This window comes from Drosophila kikkawai, chromosome 2L (genome assembly GCF_030179895.1).
Source record: "Drosophila kikkawai strain 14028-0561.14 chromosome 2L, DkikHiC1v2, whole genome shotgun sequence".
Lineage (NCBI taxonomy): Eukaryota > Metazoa > Arthropoda > Insecta > Diptera > Drosophilidae > Drosophila > Drosophila kikkawai.
The window spans coordinates 5,460,056-5,485,445 of record NC_091728.1 but is presented as its reverse complement, the minus strand read 5'-3'; the positions used below and the strand labels follow the sequence as shown (position 1 = coordinate 5,485,445).

Sequence of the window (25,390 nt, the reverse complement as noted above, 5' to 3'; positions counted from 1 at the left end):
AATGTTGTAGAAAGTGAATAAAGGCTGCTAGTAAGAAGAAAAAAAAGAAGCTAGAGGCGCCATTATTTTATTTGTATTTAAAAACCCAATAAAGACAACGAATTCTTATACCCTCGCTCTTTGGAAAAAAGAAAATAAATGCATTTAATGGTACATTTTTACCTTTCTTCAAGTATTTTCCTCATTAATTAAAAACTTAATATACAAGTTCCTGCTCACGTAAACAGTCTCCGCATTATAATTAATTACGCTTTATTGTTGACTTTTCGGGTGGCACTTGAAAAAGGTGTAAACAGCGAAAAACCACACGGACTTCCACCAGGGACAAGCAAAAATCAGAAGTTAATTGTTCAAATAAAGCCGGGTCACACATGCATGGCCCTTTGACCTGTACATCCCGTGTTTATCCTGTGCAACAATGGACGTTGGGCAAGAAATCAGCGCCTCGCTTTGACCAAAAACTCAAACAACTTTTCCCAAATTAATTTACGGCGCAGTTAAACATGCGAACATTTCGTTGGTAATGTTTAACGGCAACAAGAAAATGCAGAAATTTCCCTCTTTGTTGCAGGTTTTAATTTTTTTGCTGGAACAACGAATTTCGACAACGCACTTTCCATCACATTTTCATCGCTTTTAATTCAAGGCTCAATAACAATCATCTGCAACCCATTTCCTGTTTGATGGGGCTCCCATTTGGCGAGGGAGTTTTATTCCCCTTTAAGAGTCTCGCGAGGAGAACTGAAATTCTCGGTCGTAAAATAAAATTTCTCTGCAATTAATTCAGATCTCTCTCTTTCTCTCTAGGCGAAGAGTGTGCTGGAATTTTTATCGCTGACCCGGAATGACCTTCGCATCGATTTCACTGCCTCCTGTCGCTCCCTCCCTCTCGACTCTATTTTATTTTCTTTTAATTTATTTATCTTTTCGGAGATGTTTCCCCTTGAAGTTGATTTTATGCTCCAGCTCACTGTGCCTCTCCTTCTTTCTCCTTAACTTTTGTCTGTTTTTGGTCGTTTTTCCTGTCGCCTCTTAATTGTGTTTAAATTAATGCTGAAAAGAGGGTAAGGAGCTTCGATTTCTGTTTATCTTTGGTAATTTCAATGGAAACTGAAATGAATTTTCTTTGAAATTTATTACTACGGAAATTAAAGGAAGTTTGCCAAGGACAAAGGCCTTGGGATGTGTACTGAATCGGGAAATATTGAGAGTAGTTAGACTATTAAATTCAGTAAAGTATTTATGTTTGTATAGCTTAAAAAATAAACTCTGTGATATATAAAGTTTATGGATAATTATGCCAGAGAAATACCCATAAATATTTATAATCCGTTTATTGACCTGAGACATATTCAGCATTTGAACTTTGCCCGAGAGATCAGAGACTCATAAAACTTTCTGCAAAATACCAACAAGCACAAGTTCTATGCACAGCAGAGTTTTCTATTAGTCCTGCGTTTTCACTGCCGATTTTTATCACGGGCACATTGAATATTTACGAGTTTCCACAGCGCATAAATTCTGCGCCGTTTGCCAATTTTTATTATCTGCAAAATACTTTATATATACTTTATACACGCGAGTGGGGAGCACCTAATGGATACATGAGCCCAAATTGAGACACTTTGCATAGACCAAAGCAATCATCGCTCTCTTAGCTGGAGTTCGGGAAGTTTCTCCAAGGAAAAGCGTGGAAAATGAGCCAACAAATAATGATAAAAGGTGAAAAATGCACTTAGAGGGGGCTGAAGTAAAGAGAAAATACTAAGCGTAACTTATTATGGAAGACGGAGGGCGGAAGAGGCGCTGAAAAGAAAACTTTTCGCGGAAACTTCAGCTGCATGTGTTGCACACTTTGTGGCGCTCCAAAGAAAGCATAAAAAATGAGGAAAGAAAATATTGCGAAATTTCAGCTTCAAGTAAACAGGCAAAACAAATTTTTAATGCTCCTTCAAGGGAAGGGAATCGCAGACGGAAACTGTCTTCCTCCGATTGCGATGCAAAATGTTGTCACTTTGTTCGCTGACAGCCAGTATCATCAATCGCTGTGCCTTTCTTAAGTCTGCAAAGGATCCCTCAAAGAAAATATAATAAATAGGAGCAGAAAAAAGTTATTAAAAATGTCTCACAAGAGGACATTTTCGCCTTCAATAAATTTTCAATTTCCGTCTTGAAATTTGCAATTTACTTCACTGAAGCAAAGCGAATTTTCCCCTCCTACAACACTCTCCTGTCTCAGGGGACACTTTTCGAGAGTTTTTCCTGCAGTTTTTCCACACAAGCTCACAAGAGTTTATCGAAGGACATAAACACCCAGCAAATTGCATTGTCTGTGCACAGAATGCACAATATTAGGTGAGCTGGTAAACAACTGCCGGGATTCCCCGCAATCCTTTGACAAGTCAACAACTGGAAAAGTGCCCCTTCCACAATCATAAATCAGAAAATTCTGCCAGCAATTTGATTTGATTTGCAGACTCTGCGAAAATATTTCATAAATATTTACCCCAGTTTTTTCAAGTTATTTTAACACCCTTTTACATTCTCCCCTCCTATCCCTGAGCGAACATTTGCAACTGTGAAAATATTTTTCGCGATTTGCGTTTGTTTTCCTTTTGCTACTTTGTAGTGCAAATATTTTCGCACTTTGCCGTTCGTGCTTCCACCACTTTTGCACTTCATTTGCCTCGGTGGGCGGGTCATGGCTGTTTGTTTTTCTTTGATGTGCCAAATTGGTGCACCGATTGCATTTGAAATGAGATTTGATCGCCCTGAAATCGTGAGAAGGTTCCTCCAAACGGGGTTATGAAAATGCTCCAAGTATCCTTAGCGTCTCGTAAGGGAGATTCCAGCCCTTTGGGACCGCTTCCATTTGATTTTAACGACTTGCCAGTAAGCTGTCCCGCAGGCACTGCGAATCCTTCTCCGAGTGAAACATTAAACTTTGCCCCGTCAGTGGAATAAGGATAATGACAACATGGCGAAGGGATATCAGCAGCAAGGAATGACAGCGGGAATAATAGCCAAACAAGACATGACGGCAATAAGGGAAAACATTTTCAATAATCCCAAGCAAAAGGTTAAAGGCGCGACGTTTTCTCTGCTTTGCTTTGTTTTTGGGATATTAAAAATAATTTTCTTAAGGTCAAATCCTGCCGAGAGATATTCCGAGGGGCTATTATAAGTTTTAAATCACTTAGCTAATATTTAAACAGACCAAAAATTGGAAAGGAACCGGAAGGAACCAAAGGTCTAACGAATCTTATTAAAATCAGACCACCCGCGGGCTTTCCTAATATAATTTGTCTAATTAACTCACTCCGGGTTACTCCTTAACAGCCCTTGATGTGTCCTTTTTACTTTCAGGCTCAAGTCGAAACAGAAAAGGGGAATCCTGGGATCCCTTACATATACCCGTGCAACCTATAATTATGCAAGCTTGCTAAAATTGCGAGTTACGTTGCCTAATTACAGGCGGCCGCATTGATGACGGGTTACGTGGCGTATGCGTAACGCTTTAGAACTTTTCCTTTTTAACTTTTTCTCTGTTAAGATGATGTTTCTCATTTTAAATTAAGTCAGGTTTTTTTACTAAAATTAAATTAATAAGAGGAAATATATAACATTTGGTTGGGGAAACTTAAGAAAGGGATTCTCTCTGCCACAAGTATGTCCTTGTCTTCCCACTCAACTGCCATTGTTCTGCGGTTTCTCACAACATTGGAGTGTCTTTGCATTCACAGTAGATATGCTATAAATCAAGACAATTTTGCATATAATTAAACTTGTTAAAGGTTAAGGAGCGACGATGTAAACTGGATGAGCCATAGGAAATCCAAATCTCCCTGCATCGCTGCCTTCCTTTCGTTTGTTGTGGTCAGCAATTAAAAATTCAAATCACAATTGTGTTGGCAGCCGTTACGACTCCTTGTGATTTCAAATTACGGAGAGAATGTCCCTGGAGTATCCACAAAAGGACACCCCCTGGACGCGGTTCAGCTGCTCTAGGTTGTTATGAAATGTGGTTTTGCTAATGGAAATATTCTCTTTAGAAATTTACCAGTCAAAGAAGATGGCAAAGTGCTTGTGAAATAATTAAAATATTTATGCTGAAATTACGATTCAATTTCTGCTTAACTTGACTCAACTCAACTAACAAGAAACAAACAGAAAGAGCTTTCAATTTGGCAGTCTGAAACTTAAAAGGTGCCAAAAATTGCGAATAATGAAAATGGGAATAACCGAAGGAAGTGCCAGTGGGAATGGCATTTACACAGGTGACACCTGCTAAAAGTTTAGCAGCAAACATAACTGCCAAAGAGTATGGAAGTTGGAAAAGTGTTAACTTGGGCAACAGTGTCACAAACTGCAGGCACTTTGTAAAAACAAATTGAAAGCATTCCAAAGTTTTTGGCGGCCATTGGGTGAAAGGTAAAAAGGTATCGGAAAATCCCCATATGGGCAAAGATGAATCAGTTATTGACAAGTCTCAAATGTCAATTGAGGCGAATTAATCACAGAACCAAGCATCGATTCCAGTTCAAGGATCTGCAACGCCTGACTGGTTAGCTGCGATTATGCTGCCCACACTCTCATACCCACAAGAACCTTGCTCACATCTCAGCAGCTCATTGAGGCATCAAACCTGTCGTCTGCCACACTAATTGAACGAAATTTCATTTGCACGACTTTGCAAGATTTTCAGAACGGACTGGACGTCAAGTTGCCCAGCCTCTCGAGGAGATTTCCCAGCCCAAACTCGTACTCCTTCCTTATTTGGCAGAGAACCCTCCAGATGTGGAGAGGAATATGCCTGGATATTATCGCACTCGAAGCTTTTCACAGATTTCAGTTGAATTGCTCTGAGGGCTGGCTGTTCTGAAGGATGTTTTCAGGTTTCCTTTCGGGCACTTCAAATTGTTTTTACGAGCCTGCCATCGGCCTGTGACCCAACCGAGAGGGGGGAAGGCCGACCGTCCGGATGACGCCAGCGATGGCAGGAAACTTCAACTGGACTTCAACTCCGTGTCCATCCAATTAATTAAATGATTTAATCGCAGCAAATGTTGCTCGCATTATGAGCACAAAGAGCTCGTTTGGCCTACATAATGTTTGTACATCAGTAAACAGAAACTGGAGGGTTATGCATAAGCACACTTTAAGAATTGTCGTATAATATATAATAGTATATATTAAAATAATAAATATAGAAAAGAAAATCCCTAAGCTTTGGAAAAATATTGCAATTTATAGTTAACTTGAAGATATTCCTCTTTTTAAGTTAACCATAAAATCATTTGAGTTATTTTTTTCCAGTGATTCTTTGATGGCCACTACAATTAATCCCTTCATCAGCAATTCCCACACCGTTGTCGGAAAACATTTGACCATCCAGCCATCCTTATCGCAGCTGGCATTCCGTCAGTTGATTCCAGTCCGCTCCATTCGTGGTTAAGTCTCCGGCCGGAATGTTCCGCCCGAGCGGAAGTGGCTTCCGCCAGAAGCTAGTGGGCTTCACTCTGAAGGGTGCTCTCTATGGGTCATGGATCCTGGGCATATTTCCCTTCACCTACGACAGCTGGACGCGGAAATTGCATCGTTCCAAGTGGTTAATTGCGTATGGCCTCGTCCTGACCACAGTCCTTGTTGCGCTGGTGTGGACAAACGATACGGAGACCGAGACTCCGATGAGGATGGAAGTGTTCCATAGAAACCCACTTGCCGAGCAGGTCAATGGTATTCACGATATCCAGAGTCTTTTTACGGTGGCCTTTATACTGCTTAGAGGCTACTGGAAGAGCGGCGATATAGAGAGGATATTTAATGAGCTGCTGGACCTCCAACATCGCCACTTTCGACACTATCCGTTGGAGGACTGCTGCAGCTTCGATAGATTTGTGGTATACAAAGGCGTCTCTGTGGCGGTAGAGTTTATATCCATGGTGATTTTGGAGCTGGGCATGTCACCGAATTTCAGTCAGCAGCTTTTGGTAGGAGTCACCAGCTTGTGTCTGATGCTACTCGGCGTCCTTCTGGGTGCTTCACACTTTCACTTGGCTGTGGTCTTTATCTACCGATATGTATGGATCATTAACAGGGATCTGTTGAGGCTGGCCAATGAGTTGGCTGATGGAAAAGAGGTGTCATCGGATCGAGTGGATTACCTGCTCGGCTTGTATCATCGCCTGCTGAACATCAATACGCGCCTGTCGGACATCTACGACTATCAAATGGTTTTGGTAATGGCCAGTTTTCTGATTGCCAATGTTATGGGCATCTACTTTTTCATCATCTACACCATCAGCCTGCACAAGGACTGGGATTATATGATACTATTTGTGATACCCCAGGCCATGATCATTAATATGTTCGACTTTTGCCTCAGCATTGCTGTCTGTGATTTGGCTGAACGAACTGGCAGGCAAACGTCTACCATTCTTAAGTTATTCAATGACATAGAGAAGCTTGATAAAAAATTGGATAGAAGTGTGAGTATAAGCGGAATTTATTTATTAACAAGTAATCACCAAGTATGTGTTTCTTCTCATAGATTACCGAATTCGCCCTTTTCTGCAGTCATCGGCGCCTAAAATTCCGTCATTGTGGCTTATTTTATGTGAATTACGAGATGGGATTCCGCATGGCCATCACCAGCTTCCTGTACCTGCTTTTCCTGATTCAGTTTGATTTTTGGAACCTGTGAAGAAGACACATTAAAAGCGCTCTGGGCCCTCTAATTGGTTCACACTTCCTTGTGTGTCGTCTGGAGTGTTGGAACAGTCGTAGGGGGAACAACTGCAGGACCTGCATAAAAGTGACAGCTCAAGATGTCAGGGGACTTTGAGAGGGCGGAAGAACAAGTGGGATATGGCCCCACAAGGAGTCGTGTCTGAGAGAGAGCGCCTTGTTGACTTTTCAGCAGGGGGAACGGGAATGGGAGCACAGCCGCAGGACATCAGCAGGAGAAAAGGCAAAATCCTTTTCTACCCAAAAACGAGGCTATGCAAAAGCCAAAAGGAGAACACATACACAAGTCAAAAGCGTCTGAGGAATGGAGTAGCTGTGAAAGCAGCGCAATTAAGGCCAACAAATGAACGAGCTCTTTGCTTTTTGTACTTTTTGGCTGGCTAAGAATGCAGCTGGTTTTTCCGACTAACAATGGTCGGGGAGAAAGGAGCGCGGAGTACAAAGCCGTGGCTAACATGAGCAGCTTTGGTGCATTTCCTTTGTTTGCCTTTTGTGTGTGTTTGTTTGTGTGCGAGAGTGTGTGCTTTGCTAATTTCCCTGACTGCGATTTCCCAGCTGCTGCCACTTTTTCCCATTTTTCGCTGCTTATTTTTCCTGATTTATTGTGCCCGGAGTTTGGCTTTTGTTGCGGATTTCCATTCAAATAAATGAATGTTCGGAATGGCCTGATGAATTATTCATTTTTAATTAGATTTACCTGACTTTGTGCCTGTGATGTCACAAAAATGGCTTTAAAATCGTTGGGAAATGTGTACACAAATACATAAAATTGGTTTTGCAGAATTCACTGTTTGCATTTAATTAATACAAATTAATGTTTTAATATGTAATACATATCTGAAAAAAGATCTTTAAAACAAAAGCTTTTAGAATACAATTTTTTTTAATATTTAAAGCTTGAACTCTATAGAAAACTTTAAATTCAAGTGTTGGTGGCAGAAAAACATATTAAAAACAAGAAAGGAAGCTAACTTCGGCACGCCGAAGTTTGTATACCCTTGCAGATATTATTTCATTACATTTTACCTATACTTATTATGTTTACAGTTTGACAGTTACAGTTTTGCATTCCCAGCTTTACATTTTGTATACATCTACCGATCGGTTTATATGGCAGCTATATGATATAGTTGTCCGATTTTTTTGAAATTTATACCAAAATTCTAGAATAATAAAATAAGCTTATATCCCGGAGTAGATGAAAATACGTTGAAAAACAACGAATATATAATTTTTTTTCTATTAATTTCCCGATCGTTCCTATGGCAGCTATATGATATAGTCGTCCGATTTTCATAAAATTTTTAACAAAATTCAAAAATAATATAAAATGGTCATATCTAAAAAATGGTGCCAAAATGTTGAAAAACAACAAAGTTATAATTTTTTTTCTAAAAATATATCGAACATTTGTATGGCAGCTATATGATATAGTCGTCCGATCCGGCCCGTTCCGACATATATAGCAGTGAGAGTATATAGAAGACTATATGCAAAGTTTCATTGAGATAGCTTTAAAACTGAGGGACTAGTTTGCGTAGAAACGGACAGACGGACAGACGGACAGACGGACAGACGGACATGGCTAGATCGACTCGGCTGTTGATGCTGATCAAGAATATATATACTTTATAGGGTCGGAAACGTCTCCTTCACTGCGTTGCAAACTTCTGACTGAAATTATAATACCCTGCAAGGGTATAAAAATATAACCACCGGAGGCTACGGATAATCTGACTCTGGCCTGGCCACTTATTGACAGAGGCCAACCGCTGTCAAAGCCAGGCCAAAGTCGCCATCCTCCTCTCTAGCTTTCTGTGTATCCTTATCCTTATTCCCGGAATCACTGCCATTAGCCTCGATTAGAACTTGAGAGGAGGCAGACAGTGCCAAAGGGGACATCAGCAGGAGCAGGAGCAGGATCAGCTTCGTCGGCTATAATAACAACAACAAAGGCCACGTCGCTCACAGCAAAAGTGCGTAAATTGATTTTTATTATCCTGAATCCGCCACTCCGGCACCCCAGCACCTTCCCCTTTGGCCACTTCAGCGAAACCAACACCGATTCCTATACCAATTCTGCTTGGCTCCGCAAAAACTTTCGGCCAATTGTTTTGGGGCCGCACTTCCCCCGTTGCTCTCGCTGGCCTGGCCAATATATTTGATTTATTGGCTTTATCCGGAATGCGCGCAAATTGTTCATTGCTTTGTTTACACCATAAAAACCCGGATGGACGCATCAGTTCGCCAAAATGTACCATCGTAGGATCGTAAATTTCTTCGATAATTTCTCCTCTTTATTCTTGCTATCCTGTTTTTGTCTGGCAGAATATTTATTTGCCTTGCCATTATTTTATGAGAGTATAAAAATCACTCAACGCAGGCAATATTTATGTTATAACCCTCATTAAATGATATGTTATAGATTTCAAATTATCCAAGTGAGTGTATATCGTATGCTTTAATGCCTATCGTTATTTAGTAATTTACCATTAATGGGTATTTCCCTTATAAAAATATAATAAAAGCTTCACAACCTTTGGATGTTTCTTTCTAAAATCAGATAAAAGTTTAATTAGATGCTCTCACCCTTGTCTGACACCAAAGTTCACCTCAATTTATAATTTGTTTCGTAAATTAATTAAAATTTCCGCCAGGCTTTCCACGAAATTGAGCTGACTAACCATTTATTGTAATTAGAAAGGCGGTCCAAACATTTTTTTTCTTTTTTGCCCAGTGGTGCCTCGGTAAAAGGACGCCCAATGACCCAAAGGATTGCCAAGGGCTGCAAATGAAAGGTCAAAGTTTATCAGCAGATTTTTAATTTAAATTTATATGTTTTCCGCCAACCCCAAAATGGGGCTATACATTTGATTGACTTCGGAAGGGGGTGAACTTCAAGGGAAGCAGTTAATAAAAGGAAAAGGAACCTGCCAAACTCAAACCCGCAGCAGCATCCCTTTCTCTAATTACGATAAATGTTCGCCAATTGTTCTATTGATTCGCCGCGGCTGCCTTAATTAGTTTGGCAATGCGTTAGAATTTTGGCCTCCAGCCCGCTATTTATATAAGCCGATCGGGGCTGGAAACTCTGCTCGAAAGTTTGGGCCTCCTTGAACGAAAACTTTGCGAAATTAAATAATTGCCAATTTGCTGCAAGTTGCTGGCAGTTTAAACAACAATTCAGAGACGGGCAAAGCCGATTTGTGTCGCCGGCTAAAATGGAAAAGCTTGCGGAGGAGGAAACGCGAAAATGGAACGAAGCCAAGAGAGCCGGGCAATTAGTGGAAAGTCTGACTAAATATTGAAACTATAGAAAATTGCGTTTGGCGAAACTTAAATTAAACTTGGATGGGCGACAAGTTTGGGATGATAATAAAAATGTGAGCAGAAAAAAACTTTAAATTAGTTTAAAAACAGATTATCCAATGAGACTCTATTGTCCCAATTCTTATAAGGAGAAAATGTACACAATAAAAATAATTTTAAGCTTAAAATGAATTGCAAAATATAATTAAGTTTATTTTTGTTATATTATATTTATAATAAATATATGTATTCTTAACTTTCTTATTTAATGGTTTCGCAAACCAAATTATAGTCATTATTTTCCGCAAATATTTTTTTCACAACTTTCTACTAAACAAAAATCGATGCAATAAAAACAATGATCAAATAATGGACAGCAAAATGGGAAAATATTACCGAACTTATCACTACGAGGAAAAAGTCGTTGCAAGCCTATTTCTGCTGACAGGGCAAATCATCATAAAACGAAAATATTCTTATGAAATTTTCTGGCCGGAATGAAAATGGAAATGTGCTGGGCTCAGCAGAGGCGATAACCAGATGCTGTCATTTTAATAAAAATATATTGAAAGCTGGCAGAAATCGAGATGAGCGAATCGAATTATCCGGACGCGTTGACGAGTTGCTAACAGCGGGAATGTTGACCTAATGCCGGCTCCACTGCTGGCATTTTATTGTGTAAACAAAGGATCGACCTAAGGGTGAGGAGGGAGGGGCAGAAGGCAGGAGGCATCCACGTGGCCCAAACAATTGGCGGATGTCCTGGGCCAGGGCAATAAATCAAATGCTTGTGTACACTCCAGTTTTTATTTTGTTTGCTCGCCGTGCAGATGAGCAGGAAATTTGCCAGAATCTCGAGGATATCCAAGGGGTGCCGCGGAGCGCTCTCCTGCCTGCACAGGATAATAAAAATCAATTTACGCGATTGTGTCGAGTGTGGCCTGGGCTGGGCCTGTTATCGTGTTGCTGGCTTTGTGCTCTCGATAATCGAAGATAATGGGGGTCCCTCGGCGAGGACGAAAAGGGACCGTGGGGCCTGTAGCTGACAGCCAAGGACGAAGGACCTGCCAGCGCCTACGTGTGTGAGATAGTGTGAGAATCTTTTGTTTGACTTTTGTTCCCTGTTCTCGCATTGTTGCCCTAATTGTTGCCTGTCAGTTGTAGTTTTCTGCATTTACGAAGCCTAAATGTTGCCAATGGCTGGACGAACGAATAATAGAAAAAATACAAATAGAATCATAAATCAAAAGGAGATATTTGACCAGAGAAAGTCGCAGTATGAAGTAGATTTAGAAAAAAATAAATAAAAATTTATTTATTCTTTATATTTATCATTTGTAGATGTATTTATTGTTTTATTTAATTACTGTGCAGTATATTTACCACAGAAAACAAAGCAAAACCTGGCCAGAGAAAAGCTTTGTATGTAAGAAGATTCCATTGTTCGCTGGTAATAAATGAAAGGGGAAAATCCTTTAGTCTTGAACAGCAAAAAGAAGTGCAGAAGGCCAAAACCTCGACCGTTTGCTGGCTTTAATTGCACTTTTTCTTTGTAGCCACTTCATTGCTCACACTTTTGTGACTTGTGTACCCGCCCCCTTGGAGGGCTCAGCCAGCCCAGCCTCCTTTGAGGCAGAAAGGATGGCAAAGGAGTGTGTTTATATTGCTGTCCTGCGGCCCTGTTCCGACTTTCCTCCACATTTTCCAGCTGCAAGTCATTCACTTTATTCGTTTGACGACATCGGTTTGTAGGGCCTGTGATTCAGCTTTTATTGCCATGATGTCACCTGTTCAATATTGCATCTCATGGCCCTGCATGGCTGGGAGATTTAGTGAGGGCTTTACGGAAAATCCCCACATTCTGGGGAGTTAGTTAAAAGCCCGCAGGGTTACAAGTTCATAAAGTCGAACTGCACGAGGAACAGTAAATACAGAAAACTAGTGACAAGCATTTGAAAGCCCATCTCCCGGTTTACATAAAACAGACCACAGTGCAGGAACTTGAATCTCCGATGGCTGCAGAACAGGGCAAACTCGGAGATCTGCTAGAATACATAAATATTAATCGATACTTATAATAGTAAACTACCAACGTACACTCATTTCCAGCGCCTTGTCCATGTCCTCGATATCGTTAAACAGCTTCAGGATCATGGAGGTCTGCCTGCCAGTTCTCTCCACCAAATCGCACACTGCAATGCTGAGCCAAAAGTCCAGGAAATTGTTGACCAGAGCCAGGGGAAACATAATCAGCATCATGAAGAAGGACATCTGGCTCAAACTGACGCTGTAGACGATCATATAGAAGGAGACGATGATGTTGGCAGCCAGGAAGATGACAATCATCAAGGCCGTCTGGTAGTCGTAGCACTCAGTTAATCTCCCGTATATATCCACCAGCTGCCCATAGAGTTTAAGGAGCAAGTTAACTCGGGAGGAGCCTCCGGAGGGATGCGCTCTTAAGTAATTAGCCAGGCCGAGAAGTTCCCTGTTGATGGACCACACAAAACGGTAGATGAAGGCCACTCCAAGGTGAAAATGTATGGCTAGGAGGAACGTTCCCAGCTTAATCAATGCGACGACGATGAGATTACTTAAGGGCAGTCTTTGATTGGGCACTCCAAAGTGCACTACCATTGTGGACGCCACTCCTCCGACTATGAGGATTCCCTTCTGGATCACATAGGCGTCGAATGTCTGACACTCCACAGCGTCAGAGCAAAAGTATCTAAGTTCCAGGTGCATCAACTCATTATATATCCACTCCAGATTCCTGCTTCGCCAGAAGGTCCGCAAGTACATGGCACAGATTGCCAGGACTCCGACTACTCCCAACAGTAGACTGATTTGCTGCAGCACAAAGTTCCTCTCAAAAACATCCAATTTTGGCCCGTTTCCCTCCCTTTCGCTTTCATGTTTCAACATCAGGAAAAGCAGGCCCGAGCTCAGTACAAATCCATATAGGATAAGCCATTTGGAGCGATGCAATTTCCTTTGCCGGGGCTCATAAATAAAAGGGAATATGCCAAGCAGCCAGGAACTGTATAGAATTGAGTTCAATATGTAGTAGACTAGTTTAGGACGAAAGCCAGCACGAACCCGGAACATCGTTTAACGACTGCCGACTCGGTAGCTCTCTGCAAACCATTACCGAAGAAATCGATGAAAATTTAATTAATTTCCCTATGAATATCTGAATATCCCTTAGGAAAACCATACCACAAGCTGAAAGAATAAACAATAGCGTAAACAGGAAACTAATAATAAGAATAGGCAGCCCTTCCTTTTAGATTTGATTTTTTTCATTTGCATATTAGATTCCTAAAATAAGTAATTTATCTCTTCTTTAATATATATGTATATGCAGCTCGACTTCGGGTTTCTTTAAATCACTGAACAGTTTGAGGATTTTGAAAGGCTCTTTTGCCAACTTTCTCAGTAAAACTCAAAATTGTAGTTCGTCGAGATCTCTTATTTCATAAGTGGACTACTATTAAATTTCAAACTTATATTTCTTTAATAAAATAAAGATTTTATATATAAATAAAGTTTATTTATTAAATAAACCTTTTCACAGGTTCATAAAATCAAACTGAACCAAATAAAGCAAGTACAGAAAACTGGTGATTGTCATTTGGAAACCCATATTGTAGTTTATGGAAAATAGTCCATATAACTGAAAACGAAATTTTGCGTGACTGCAAAGCCAGGAAAACTCATTTATCTGTTAAGAAAGAAATACTATATTAATCGTTACAAGAATCATGTCTAATATACCTACACTTTTTTCCAGATCTTCATTGAGGTTCTCTAGATCACAAAATAGCTTCAGAATAGTAGAGGTTTCTCTGCCAGTTCTCTCGGTGAGGTCACACACGGCAATACCCAGCCAAAAATCCCAGATATTTAGCAACAAAGATTGGAGAAATAAAGCCACAAAGATCGACGACTTGTGCATACTAATTTCAAACACGATTAGGAAAAAGACAACCACAATATTGCCAGCAAGGCCAGATAGTATAATAAGCGACATTTGCAACTCGAAGGCCGATTGCAATTTCCCATTTAGCTCCAAAAGGCGTCTGTATAGAGAGAGAAGTTCGCGAATCCTGGAGGATCTGAAATCCGTCGAGGAATCCTCGCTCAATCGATGGGCCAGATCCCAGAGTTGTCCGTTGATGAGCCACACATATCGGTAGATAAAAAGGACGCCCAGATAGCAGTGCATCACATTGAGATTGAGACCCATCTGGGTTAGGCACATGAGCAGCAGCATCATGAGGGTCGTTACATTTCCGGGCATTCCGTAATGGACAGCCAAGAGGGTTACCATAGCCGCTGTTATGGTCACGCTCTTTTGGATCACAAAATTATTTAGCTTGGGACAATTCCGTAAATTCATTCCCCCGAAGTGCCGATATTCTAGGCACAACAGTTCATTGAGTATCCACAGCACTTGGTTGCTACCCAGAAAGTTCATCAAGTGCACTACGATGGCAATGAGGACACTCATCACTCCAATAAGCATGTTTATGTCTTCCAGCAAGGGATTCCGCTCAAAGGCATCCAGCTTTGAAGTCTTCTTAGCTTCATAGCTGATGTACATGAGTATGAAAATCAGGAGGAAGTTTAAAACTAAACCGTAGATTCGAAGCCATCGGGACAGGCTCATTTGTTTTTTGCGGGAATTGAATATGAACGGAAACAATCCGAGTATCCATGATCCGTAAAGAACTGCGCTGAGGATGAGCCTAGCACAATTCTGACAAAAGCCGCGACGTGGTCGAAACATTTCTGACTCCGAAATGTCCACCACCAACTGTCGGCCAACAAATGTAAACAAAAGTGGTAGTAGCTGGAAAATTAATTAGCAGAGAACCGGAAAGTACTTAGATTGGGAAAAAGTTAACGCACCTAAGCAAACCCTTTTAGGTTTATTAAAATGTTGGTAAATTATGGGTTATAGGGATATAGAAAGAGGGCACTCTACTGCTCTATTTAAAGACATTAGTTTGATAAAAGATATCACAATTTCAAATTTTATTTACTATTTATTTAAAAGTTAAAATTATTTAATTTATTGCGGATTTATAATTGAATTGAATAATACTTAATTTACTTCATTGTCCGACTTATCTTCACGTGAATTTTATATTCATATAATCGAACTGCACCAAGAAGACCACATATAGAATATTGGTGATGATCATGTGGAAACCCATCTCATAGTTGACGTAGAACAATCCGCAATGACGTAACCTCAGCCTGCGATGACTACAGAATAAGGTAAACTCTTCGATCTATCGAAAAGAGAAGAGATTAGACAATAGACTGAAGTCATAAAGAAAGATAATACCGCTTACTCTTTGCTCTAGTTCCCCTTCCATATTCCCAATATCGTTGAATAGCTTCAAGATCGTCGAGGTGGCCTTGCCCGCATTCTCAGCCAAGTTGCAAAAGGCGATGCACAGCCAAAGATCCCAAAAGTTAACGACCAAGGCTTGTGGAAAAATTAGAATCATGATCCAGAAGGAGAATCTCTTTATGTTGATCCAGAAGATGACTAGAACATGGCCTATAATGATATTGGCCGACATCAGAGTGCCCATGAAAAGCGTAACCTGGATGTCGTAGATGGAGGCTAGGCGACTGTTCAGTTCCAAAAGGCGGTCATACAGCCAGCGGAGCTGCTGAACCCTTTCCGGGTCCGCCCTCTCACCCCTTCTCAGCTGATTGGCCAGGTGCAAGAGCTGCCCGTTGATGATCCACACAAAGCGATAAATGTAGATTACAGCCAGGTGGAAGTGCGTTACCACAAGAAGCACTTCTAGCTGGACTATATAGATGCAGACGGCCTCATGCACAACCAACCTGCTTTCCGGTATCCCGAAGTAGATCAATAGAGAGGAGGCAATCTCCATGATAATTATGAGTCCCTTGTAGATCACATATTCGTCGAACTTATGACAGTGTCCAAGGCATAGCTCGCTGAAATGAAGCTTCTCCAGCGTCAAAAGTTCATTGATGATCTCTGCTAGTTCCTGGCTTCTCCAGAAAATCCTTAGATAAGCGAGCACCGTGGTTATTAGGCCAATGATCTCCACCAAGAATTCAACCTGCCTGACCAAGGGATTTCGCTCAAAGACCTCCACCTTGATAGAGTTGTGGTCATCGGTCTCCGGCAGCACAGAAAGAACCAGCAGAGTTATGTTCAGACACAGCCCATAAGCCAGGAGCCATTTGGAACGCTGCACCTGCCGTTTCCTTGAATCAAAGGTGAATGGTAACAGGCCGAGTATCCACGACCCATACAGGGTTGCCTTCAGGGTAAACCGCGCCAGGCTCTGGCGAAAGCGACTCGACGGTAACATTCCCGAAAGCGTAATAAGGTCCTGACGGACTAATAACCCATCGAAGCCAATCCGACATAGAGTACTGGTGGGGGATAGAAAAATTACGGCGGCATGGATAAGCAATCTAATTATACAGAAATTATTGGTTAAGGGAAAAATTACTTTCCTTGCGGCAGGGAAATTACTTATTAGGGCTTACTTTGATGCTAGATAGAGGAAATGCAAACAAACAATTTTAGAGATCTGCCAATAAGTTTAGTAACCCTTCAGTTATAGTTTGAATTAAAAAAATCCCTTTAACTTAAAGCTTGGTTACGTGGTTAATTAATGCTCTAATCAGTAACTTAATATTATATACCAAAGTTACCTTTTAGTTTCTCGATTCAACATATTGGCTACCATTATTTTTTAACCTTTTCCCTAATGGCCGCAACAAACTTTTAAACGGTCTTAACTTGGCTCTCCCGGGGTGCCTGCAGTTTTTGACACTGTTGCAAAGTTAACACTTTTCCAATTCCCTCCCCTTGTGGCAGCTCTGTTTGTTTTCTGTAAACTTTTAGCAGGTGTCACAGGCAAATGCCTTTCTGACACACCCTACCTTTTAACTTTTAATAAAGGTATTTTTATTAACAATTTGCTGAACGACACAGGATTACGATTAAAAGCATTTTGTTCCTTTTAAAAAAGGACTTTTGTTTAAAAGCTAAATTCATAGTTTAGGTTGAAATGAGAACCCACAATCCAGCTTTTTCATTTAGTTCCCAAGTACTTACAAATCTCCGAGCAGTTTCTCTTCGTCGTTAAACCGCATTCTCATAACAATTGAGTGCAGCCAAGCCGCATCCTCGGGCTGTCCTTTGTGAGTCCTTTGGGGACATTCGCTCTAGAATTTGCAATTACAATTAGTAGAAGCAGTTGTCGACACAATTGCAGTTTGAATTTTTAATTGCTGGCCACAACAAGCAAACTGAGAGTAAATAGAGGGCAACAATGCAGGCGAAGATCCTTTCAGGTGTTTGGAAGTCCTGCGGCTCATCCAATTTGCATCGCAAAATGAGCGGAGCGGTTCCACCCTTACCCCTTACCCCTTGTGCTTGCGAAAATGACTTTAACCATTGCCATTCCAGCTTAATTAAACACAAAATTGCCTTCAATTGTGGCTCATATTTCCCCATGAACGAGTTTCCCAGCTCCCGCACAAGCTGTGAAAAGCCTCAGCAGGGGGAAACAAGGACATACTTGCGGTGGGAAATAGCTGAAAAATGTACCCCATGCCATTCTCCCTTTCTAATTCGCTGATTAGACGCAGCATCCAAGCGTCAAGGGCCACATTTCGGTGTTCTCCCTTTCCCAGTCTTCACTTATTCCTCCCTTTTAAACTCGCAAAAGTCGTGCGTGATTTAATTTAAAATAAGGCGCGAAAAAACAACACCTCAAAGGCCAAAAGAAAAAAGCAAAGCGGCTCTCCGACGTCGCGTATCCGCCACGTAAGCCGCCTTCGAGGCAGTCGTTTGCAATTAGGCAACGCAACTCGCGCCTTTAGCCAGCTCGCATAATTAGAGGCTCTAAAAGAGGATGTAGGGATCCAAGGGATTCCTCCTGCCAACTTCGACTAAAGCTGACACAATTCCTTCCAGAAGGGGGATTACAAAAATAAGAAAAATAAGATGAAGGGTGAATGCAGAATGAGTTAATTAGATAAATTATATATATATATACAAATTGAGAAAGAGAAATTCCGAGAATTGAGAAATTCAGTGTTTGTTTGTCTATTCTTGTACAGAAAAATAATTAAAATTAAATCTCTGCGTTCCCAAAAAGCCGAAGACCCCAGGAATATCACTCAAAAGGATTTGAACTAAAGAAAATTATTTTTAATATCCCAAAAACAAAGCAAAGCAGAGAAAACGTCGCGCCTTTAACCTTTTGCTTGGGATTATTGAAAATGTTTTCCCTTATTGCCGTCATGTCTTGTTTGGCTATTATTCCCGCTGTCATTCCTTGCTGCTGATATCCCTTCGCCATGTTGTCATTATCCTTATTCCACTGACGGGGCAAAGTTTAATGTTTCACTCGGAGAAGGATTCGCAGTGCCTGCGGGACAGCTTACTGGCAAGTCGTTAAAATCAAATGGAAGCGGTCCCAAAGGGCTGGAATCTCCCTTACGAGACGCTAAGGATACTTGGAGCATTTCCATAACCCCGTTCGGAGGAACCTTCTCACGATTTCAGGGCGATCAAATCTCATTTCAAATGCAATCGGTGCACCAATTTGGCACTTCAAAGGAAAACAAACAGCCATGACCCGCCCACCGAGGCAAATGAAGTGCAAAAGTGGTGGAAACACGAACGGCAAAGTGCGAAAATATTTGCACTACAAAGTAGCAAAAGGAAAACAAACGCAAATCGCGAAAAATATTTTCACAGTTGCAAATGTTCGCCCAGAGATAGGAGGGGAGAATGTAAAAGGGTGTTAAAATAACTTGAAAAAACTGGGGTAAATATTTATGAAATATTTTCGCAGAGTCTGCAAATCAAATCAAATTGCTGGCAGAATTTTCTGATTTATGATTGTGGAAGGGGCACTTTTCCAGTTGTTGACTTGTCAAAGGATTGCGGGGAATCCCGGCAGTTGTTTACCAGCTCACCTAATATTGTGCATTCTGTGCACAGACAATGCAATTTTCTGGGTTTTTATGTCCTTCGATAAACTCTTGTGAGCTTGTGTGGAAAAACTGCAGGAAAAACTCTCGAAAAGTGTCCCCTGAGACAGGAGAGTGTTGTAGGAGGGGAAAATTCGCTTTGCTTCAGTAAAATTGCAAATTTCAAGACGGAAATTGAAAATTTATTGAAGGCGAAAATGTCCTCTTGGGAGACTTTTTTAATAACTTTTTTCTGCTCCTATTTATTATATTTTCTTTGAGGGATCCTTTGCAGACTTAAGAAAGGCACAGCGATTGATGATCCTCGCTGTCAGGAAACAAAGTGACGACATTTTGCATCGCAATCGGAGGAAGACAGTTTCCGTCTGCGATTCCCTTCCCTTGAAGGAGCATTAAAAATTAGTTTTGCCTGTTTACTTGAAGCTGAAATTTCGCAATATTTTCTTTCCTCATTTTTTATGCTTTCTCTGGAGCGCCACAAAGTGTGCAACACATGCAGCTGAAGTTTCCGCGGAAAGTTTTCTTTTCAGCGCCTCTTCCGCCCTCCGTCTTCCATAATAAGTTACGCTTAGTATTTTCTCTTTACTCCCGTCCCTTCTAAGTGCATTTTTCACCTTTTATCATTATTTGTTGGCTCATTTTCCACGCTTTTCCTTGGAGAAACTTCCCGGACTCCAGCTAAGAGAGCGATGATTGCGTTGGTCTATGCAAAGTGTCTCAATTTGGGCTCATGTATCCATTAGGTGCTCCCCACTCGCGTGTATCCCTCAGATGCGCATAAAGTATTTTGCAGATAATAAAAATTGGCAAACGGCGCAGAATTTATGCGCTGTGGAAACTCGTAAATTTTCAATGTGCCCGTGATAAAAATCGGCAGTGAAAACGCAGGACAAATAGAAAACTCTGCTGTGCATGGAACTTGTGCTTGTTGTTATTTTGCAGAAAGTTTTATGAGTCTCTGATCTCTCGGGCAAAGTTCAAATGCTGAATATGTCTGAGGTCAATAAACGGATTATAAATATGTATGGGTATTTCTCTGGTGTAATTATCCATAAACTTTAAATATCACAGAGTTTATTTTTTAAGCTATACAAACATTAATACTTTACTGAATTTAATAGTCTAACTACTCTCGATATTTTCCGATTCAGTACACATCCCAAGGCCTTTGTCCTTGGCAAACTTCCTTTAATTTCCGTAGTAATAAATTTCAAAGAAAATTCATTTCAGTTTCCATTGAAATTACCAAAGATAAACAGAAATCGAAGCTCCTTACCCTCTTTTCAGAATTAATTTAAACACAATTAAGAGGCGACAGGAAAAACGACCGAAAACAGACAAAAGTTAAGGAGAACGAAGGAGAGGCAGTGAGCTGGAGCATAAAATCAACTTCAAGGGGAAACATCTCCGAAAAGATAAATAAATTAAAAGAAAATAAAATAGAGTCGAAAGGGAGGGAGCGACAGGAGGCAGTGAAATCGATGCGAAGGTCATTCCGGGTCAGCGATAAAAATTCCAGCACACTCTTCGCCTAGAGAGAAAGAGAGAGATCTGAATTAATTGCAGAGAAATTTAATTTTACGACCGAGAATTTCAGTTCTCCTCGCGAGACTCTTAAAGGGGAATAAAACTCCCTCGCCAAATGGGAGCCCCATCAAACAGGAAATGTGTTGCAGATGATTTTTATTGAGCCTTGAATTAAAAGCGATGAAAATGTGATGGAAAGTGCGTTGTCGAAATTCGTTGTTCCAGCAATAATGAAAACCTGCAACAAAGAGGGAAATTTCTCCCCTTTCCTGTTGCCGTTAAAATTACCAACGAAATGTTCGCATGTTTAACTGCGCCGTAAATTAGTTTGGGAAAAGTTGTTTGAGTTTTTGGTCAAAGCGAGGCGCTGATTTCTGGCCCAACGTCCATTGTTGCACAGGATAAACACGGGAGGTACAGGTCAAAGGACGAAGCATGTGTGACCCGGCTTTATTTGAACAATTAACTTCTGATTTTTGCTGGTCGAAGTCGTGTGGTTTTTCAAGTGCCACCCGTAAAATCAACAATAAAGCGGAATTAATTATAATGTAAGGACTGTTTACGTGAGCAGGAACTTGTATATTACATTTTTAATAAATGAGGAAAACAATTGAAGTAAGGTAAAAATGTACCAAAATTAAATGCATTTATTTTCTTTTTTCCAAAGAGCGAGGGTATACGAATTCAAAGTCTTTATTGGTTATTTAAAGACAAATAAAATAAGTGGCTCGTTTAGCCTGCATTTTTCTTCTTAATAAAGACTGCCAGCCTTATTCCCTTTTTTTACAAAATTTCTGGTAAACTAACAAATGATTTTCATAGCTTTCCACTCTCTTGGAGCTTCCCAACTGACATTTTCATCTTCATTTTCCTCGCTCCGTTTGGCCTTTTGGCTCTCTGTTTTCTTCCATCCACTAAACTTGATGTCCCTATCTACTCAGCTCTCAGTCCTTATGTGTGTGTCATGTGACGAAGAGTTTGTGTGTGCTGACATCAAGTTCATAAAAATATCTGCCATAATTGCAGCTAAGTCAGCAAATATGGACTACTGTCCTGCCACCCGTCTCTGTGTCCTTTTCATCCTCATTTTCCTTGCTGTTGTCTAGCCGCATTTCCCTTTCTGTTGCGTTTCCCTTTACTTAAATACGAAATGAAAGGACTCAGGGAAGCGCAGGAAGAAAAGTATGAAGGGAGGAATAGAGCGATGTATCCCGGTTGTGGAGCCGCAGAAGGGGAGATCCTTAAAGGACGCACTTAGTTTTACTCTCGCACATTCAGAACTGCTGCTCAATGTGGCGAGAATGAAGATGAGGCTGCGAAAACCGAACGAGGGGGAAGCCTTCGGCTCCTCTAAAAAGATTTCTTGGCATGAATGGTTTTCAATGGACTTTCGATCCCGTATTAACCTAAAACCCTAACCCTACAAATTAAATAATTCCTGTAGTTTTCGCCTTATTTTACAACACTTTCAGTTTGGTGACATTCAGTTTTTGTCCTGAAATGCAAATCCAATTGGGAGGCAATAAAAGTCACTCACAAGATGTAAACAAGGCAAGCAGGAACTGTCCTTAGCCCACCCCCTCTGTTTAGCCCTATTAGCCCCCACTTCTCCCTGTCTTCACCACTGTAGAAAGAGTTGACAGGGAAGGACATGAACTTTTCCAGCATCAACATTTTCTTTATTTTCATCCCTCTTTGCTTTTTATTAAGCGTCATCAAAGTAGGCGGAGGGCGTGGCTGATTGCAGCTGTAACTGAAGAAGGAAAACAAAAAAAAAAACCCAAAGGAAGCAAAGGGAAGGATTTAAATATCTCCCAAGCTGCAATCCCTTCCTTTAACTTTGTTGCATTTCCTCTTCTTCGTGGAAAACTTTCTTTGTTTTGCAACAAATTGCGGCAGCTTCCATGTTCCTTTTCATTTGCTTAGTCGGCCCTTCCCCTTCCCCTTTCCATCTCCATTTTCTAAGCCTCATTTGGTGGCGAGTTCGAAATGATTTTCCTAACCAAAGTTTCCCTCGCTTTCATACCAAACTCAGATGCTTCGGAATCTGCTCATACTGATAATTGAAGCGAAGCATTTGATGGTTTAACATTTCCCTCGTTAGCTTTGCTTGCATTTCCCAGCGATTTTCAATAGCTTTCCATTTGAGTTTGATTTGCATAAAAGCCTCTGGTATGTGTTTCATTTGAATGCCTCATTAGCCAATGAAGAGACTTCATCGAACTGTTGTCCACTGCCTTTCATTCCTTTTTCGCTTTTCCCAACCTGTTATAAAATTTACTGCAACTGACGGTTCTCCTTTACACATATTTAAATTTCAATATAAAGGATTAATTTTGTTTGTATTTTCTTCAATTAAAGTTTAGAATTATTCAGTGAACAATTGCCACCCACAAAAGCGGACTTCCTGCTCATCTCTCGAACTCTCGTTTCCTGGCGTTCGCTGTCTGTTATCCAAGCATCCGCATCGGTTTAGTATCCTATTTCATTTCCACATATCCCTGCTCGCTCCAAAGTGTTTATCATTAGTTCACATGACTTGCTATCCCCGAATCCCCGCCAGAAACTCCCTGCACCAAGCTTACAGCTCCTCTTCATTTGCGTAGTCATACAAAATTAATTAGGAGCCTCTTCACACATTAGCAGGTGAAAACTGAGACCAAGCTGCGAATTTCACCTGACAGTCCAAGTGAGAACGGTTTCGCATTACTCATACGCCACCGGTACCCATTAATTTCGCTAATGCGCTTCATTCACTTCAGCGCTTGCGAAAGCGACTCCAGTTCCATTTTACTCTTTTATTCCCATTTCCGTTTCCATTTTCATCACCCCTTTCCTACTTTGATTTATTTATTTACTTTCTCCAGCATTCAGTTGATTTATACCCCAGAGTTGAGTTCAAAAGTGGCGAATCTTGGAGAAAGGTGAACTCGAATCCATTGAAAATTCTTAGGCGTATATTGGGGAGATTTGTGAAGGGTTGTCGGGGTCACTAAAGGTTAAAAGGAACGAGAAGAGTAACTGAGAAGAAAAGGGTCAAGGAATTTCCAAGGAAATCAAAAGGAAACTGCAAACGAAAGTACAATTTACAACGAAAATCGTGCAGGGTTTATTTATTATCTCCTCTCCCTTATATTTACGTAATATTTCCCCTCTCTTATCGTACTGTTCCAAGAGTTGTCCATGGAAAAGTTTTCAACTTGAAATTGCATTTAATAAACATTCAGCCACAAGTTGGATTTTCTTGTGGGGAGAACGATTCTGACCCCATCTATAATTTCACTGCAACAGTTGGTCTTCTTTCCTTCTGCCCTTCCTCACTTTCCCTAGTAAATTGAAACTTTTATTTCTTCATTATGGCAGCTCAGATCGATTCTGGAGCGGATCCACCAAGCATCCGCCTTATTTCCCAGTAGGATGACATCTCACTTTACATATCCCTGCTCTTCTGCACTTAAGTTTCCCTCATTGCTGGTGACGTGCTTTCGGTTTATTTTGTTTTTCCTTTTAATTGAACGGAGCGCAGATTTTAACGAATTTATCGATGGCAAGATGGCACCTCCTCTGCGTCCTGCGTTCCTTAAAGTGGGCATGGTCGGTTGCCTTGTAACATATTTTATGCATGCCTCAATGGGCGCCCACTGAACAATGTGGGAGAGGAGTGGAGAAGTGGAGGAGAGAATCGGGGAAAAGGCAGATGTCTCTATCGCATTTCCATGGATTGTTGTGCCGAGTCGCGGCAAGTGGCTCGGTGAAGATAGGATAAGGGTGAGCAGAGGGTTATCCATATGCAATTGAAGCCTTCGTTGGCCTTTTCCCAGTTCCCCGCTGGTGGGAAAGTTCCCTGCTCGTAGGATATTAACCACCTGGAACATAAACAGCAAGTGCATCTCCCCGGGACCCAGCCATCTATAAATCATGCAACACCTTCGACCCATTTCCGAGTGTTCAACTGTCGCACAATTGAGAATGGAGAGCGGAGAATGGAGAATGGATAACGGAGAACGTGACTCAGTGGCACAAGCAACTTGACTTTCCCCCCGACCTCAAGCTTACCTCTTCGTCTCCGTTCTCCTTTCGCCGAGAACTGAGATATTCGTGTTCTCCGCAGCATTAGCATCTCAAACAGGGCGAAACATTCAAATTGATGTGACCCCAAGATGAGGAGGGAAGAGCGAACAAAGCTGCTCATCTCCATTTGGGCGAGGACAACCTCAACTAGTAATGCATTGGGGTCAGGAAGAGCTGTCAAGGGGTGAGGAAAATCTTTATTTTCCTGGCAGAGTCGCGGGCATGCGTGTGTGATGGGAACAAAAGAATTTTCCACTTTTTCCAAGTGTTTCCATTTGCATTCGGCGGCCGAGAGAAATTCCAAAATGTAAAACAATAAAAGGAAAGAAATTAGAGGAGGGAATAGGGGCTACGAGGTTATCCGCGGTGACTTTCTTTCATTTCAGAGTAAAAGAGAACGAAAGAGAAAAGGAAATACTTTAGTTTTCCGTTGAGGTTTCCATTCGAGTTTCTTCATGTGTAAGTTCAAGGTCAGAAGGCAACCTTGACCGCTTTGGGAGAGAAGAGAAAACATTCCTCGAATTTGTGCCCGAACTTGTCTCGGACTGTGAACTCATTAAAAATTCTGAAAGCGGAACAAAAAGCACTTTCCCAGTCGGATTAAGCAGACGAGTGAGGCAGACAAGTGTGGACAACGCTGCGTATGAGTAATGGTATTTGGCAGGGATGGAAAAGTTTATAGGGCAGACGCAAGGAAACATTTTTAAAGAAATTAAAATTA

General features: G+C 41.1%; 4 protein-coding genes across 4 annotated transcripts; 1 reads left to right on the top strand and 3 right to left on the bottom strand.

The window, feature by feature from the left end:
* The first annotated feature begins 5,468 nt into the window (after window positions 1-5,468).
* On the top strand, window positions 5,469-6,703 carry Gr22e (Gustatory receptor 22e). Its single transcript, XM_017163456.1, has 2 exons — window positions 5,469-6,488; window positions 6,551-6,703. Exons 1-2 carry the CDS (start codon window positions 5,469-5,471, stop codon window positions 6,701-6,703), a joined length of 1,173 nt encoding a protein of 390 aa, XP_017018945.1.
* A 5,242-nt stretch (window positions 6,704-11,945) lies between these two features.
* Gr22d (Gustatory receptor 22d) lies at window positions 11,946-13,164 on the bottom strand. Its single transcript, XM_017163468.1, has 2 exons — window positions 12,154-13,164; window positions 11,946-12,098 (listed from the first exon to the last, which is right to left on the bottom strand). The coding sequence occupies exons 1-2, from the start codon at window positions 13,162-13,164 to the stop codon at window positions 11,946-11,948; spliced, it is 1,164 nt and encodes a 387-aa protein (XP_017018957.1).
* A 463-nt stretch (window positions 13,165-13,627) lies between these two features.
* Window positions 13,628-14,848, bottom strand: LOC108072341 (putative gustatory receptor 22b). Its single transcript, XM_017163435.1, has 2 exons — window positions 13,838-14,848; window positions 13,628-13,780 (listed from the first exon to the last, which is right to left on the bottom strand). Exons 1-2 carry the CDS (start codon window positions 14,846-14,848, stop codon window positions 13,628-13,630), a joined length of 1,164 nt encoding a protein of 387 aa, XP_017018924.1.
* Window positions 14,849-15,194: 346 nt separating this feature from the next.
* Window positions 15,195-17,220, bottom strand: Gr22a (Gustatory receptor 22a). Its single transcript, XM_017163445.1, has 3 exons — window positions 17,183-17,220; window positions 15,413-16,491; window positions 15,195-15,349 (listed from the first exon to the last, which is right to left on the bottom strand). The coding sequence occupies exons 1-3, from the start codon at window positions 17,218-17,220 to the stop codon at window positions 15,195-15,197; spliced, it is 1,272 nt and encodes a 423-aa protein (XP_017018934.1).
* Between the last annotated feature and the right edge of the window lie 8,170 nt (window positions 17,221-25,390).

What these genes read in the sequence shown, in the direction of transcription:
- Gr22d (XM_017163468.1), bottom strand. Translation starts at nt 13,164, where the DNA reads ATGTTCCGGGTTCGTGCTGGCTTTCGTCCTAAACTAGTCTACTACATA. An exon ending in ACAAGGCGCTGGAAATGAGT is followed by an intron (nt 12,099 to 12,153) that starts GTACGTTGGTAG and finishes GTATTCTAGCAG; the next exon opens with ATCTCCGAGTTTGCCCTGTT.
- LOC108072341 (XM_017163435.1), bottom strand. Translation starts at nt 14,848, where the DNA reads ATGTTTCGACCACGTCGCGGCTTTTGTCAGAATTGTGCTAGGCTCATC. An exon ending in ATGAAGATCTGGAAAAAAGT is followed by an intron (nt 13,781 to 13,837) that starts GTAGGTATATTA and finishes CTTTCTTAACAG; the next exon opens with ATAAATGAGTTTTCCTGGCT.
- Gr22a (XM_017163445.1), bottom strand. Translation starts at nt 17,220, where the DNA reads ATGCGGTTTAACGACGAAGAGAAACTGCTCGGAGATTT. An exon ending in GAGAAACTGCTCGGAGATTT is followed by an intron (nt 16,492 to 17,182) that starts GTAAGTACTTGG and finishes ATCCCCCACCAG; the next exon opens with TACTCTATGTCGGATTGGCT. An exon ending in ACTAGAGCAAAGAGTAAGCG is followed by an intron (nt 15,350 to 15,412) that starts GTATTATCTTTC and finishes GATAGATCGAAG; the next exon opens with AGTTTACCTTATTCTGTAGT.
- Gr22e (XM_017163456.1), top strand. Translation starts at nt 5,469, where the DNA reads ATGTTCCGCCCGAGCGGAAGTGGCTTCCGCCAGAAGCTAGTGGGCTTC. An exon ending in ATAAAAAATTGGATAGAAGT is followed by an intron (nt 6,489 to 6,550) that starts GTGAGTATAAGC and finishes TTCTTCTCATAG; the next exon opens with ATTACCGAATTCGCCCTTTT.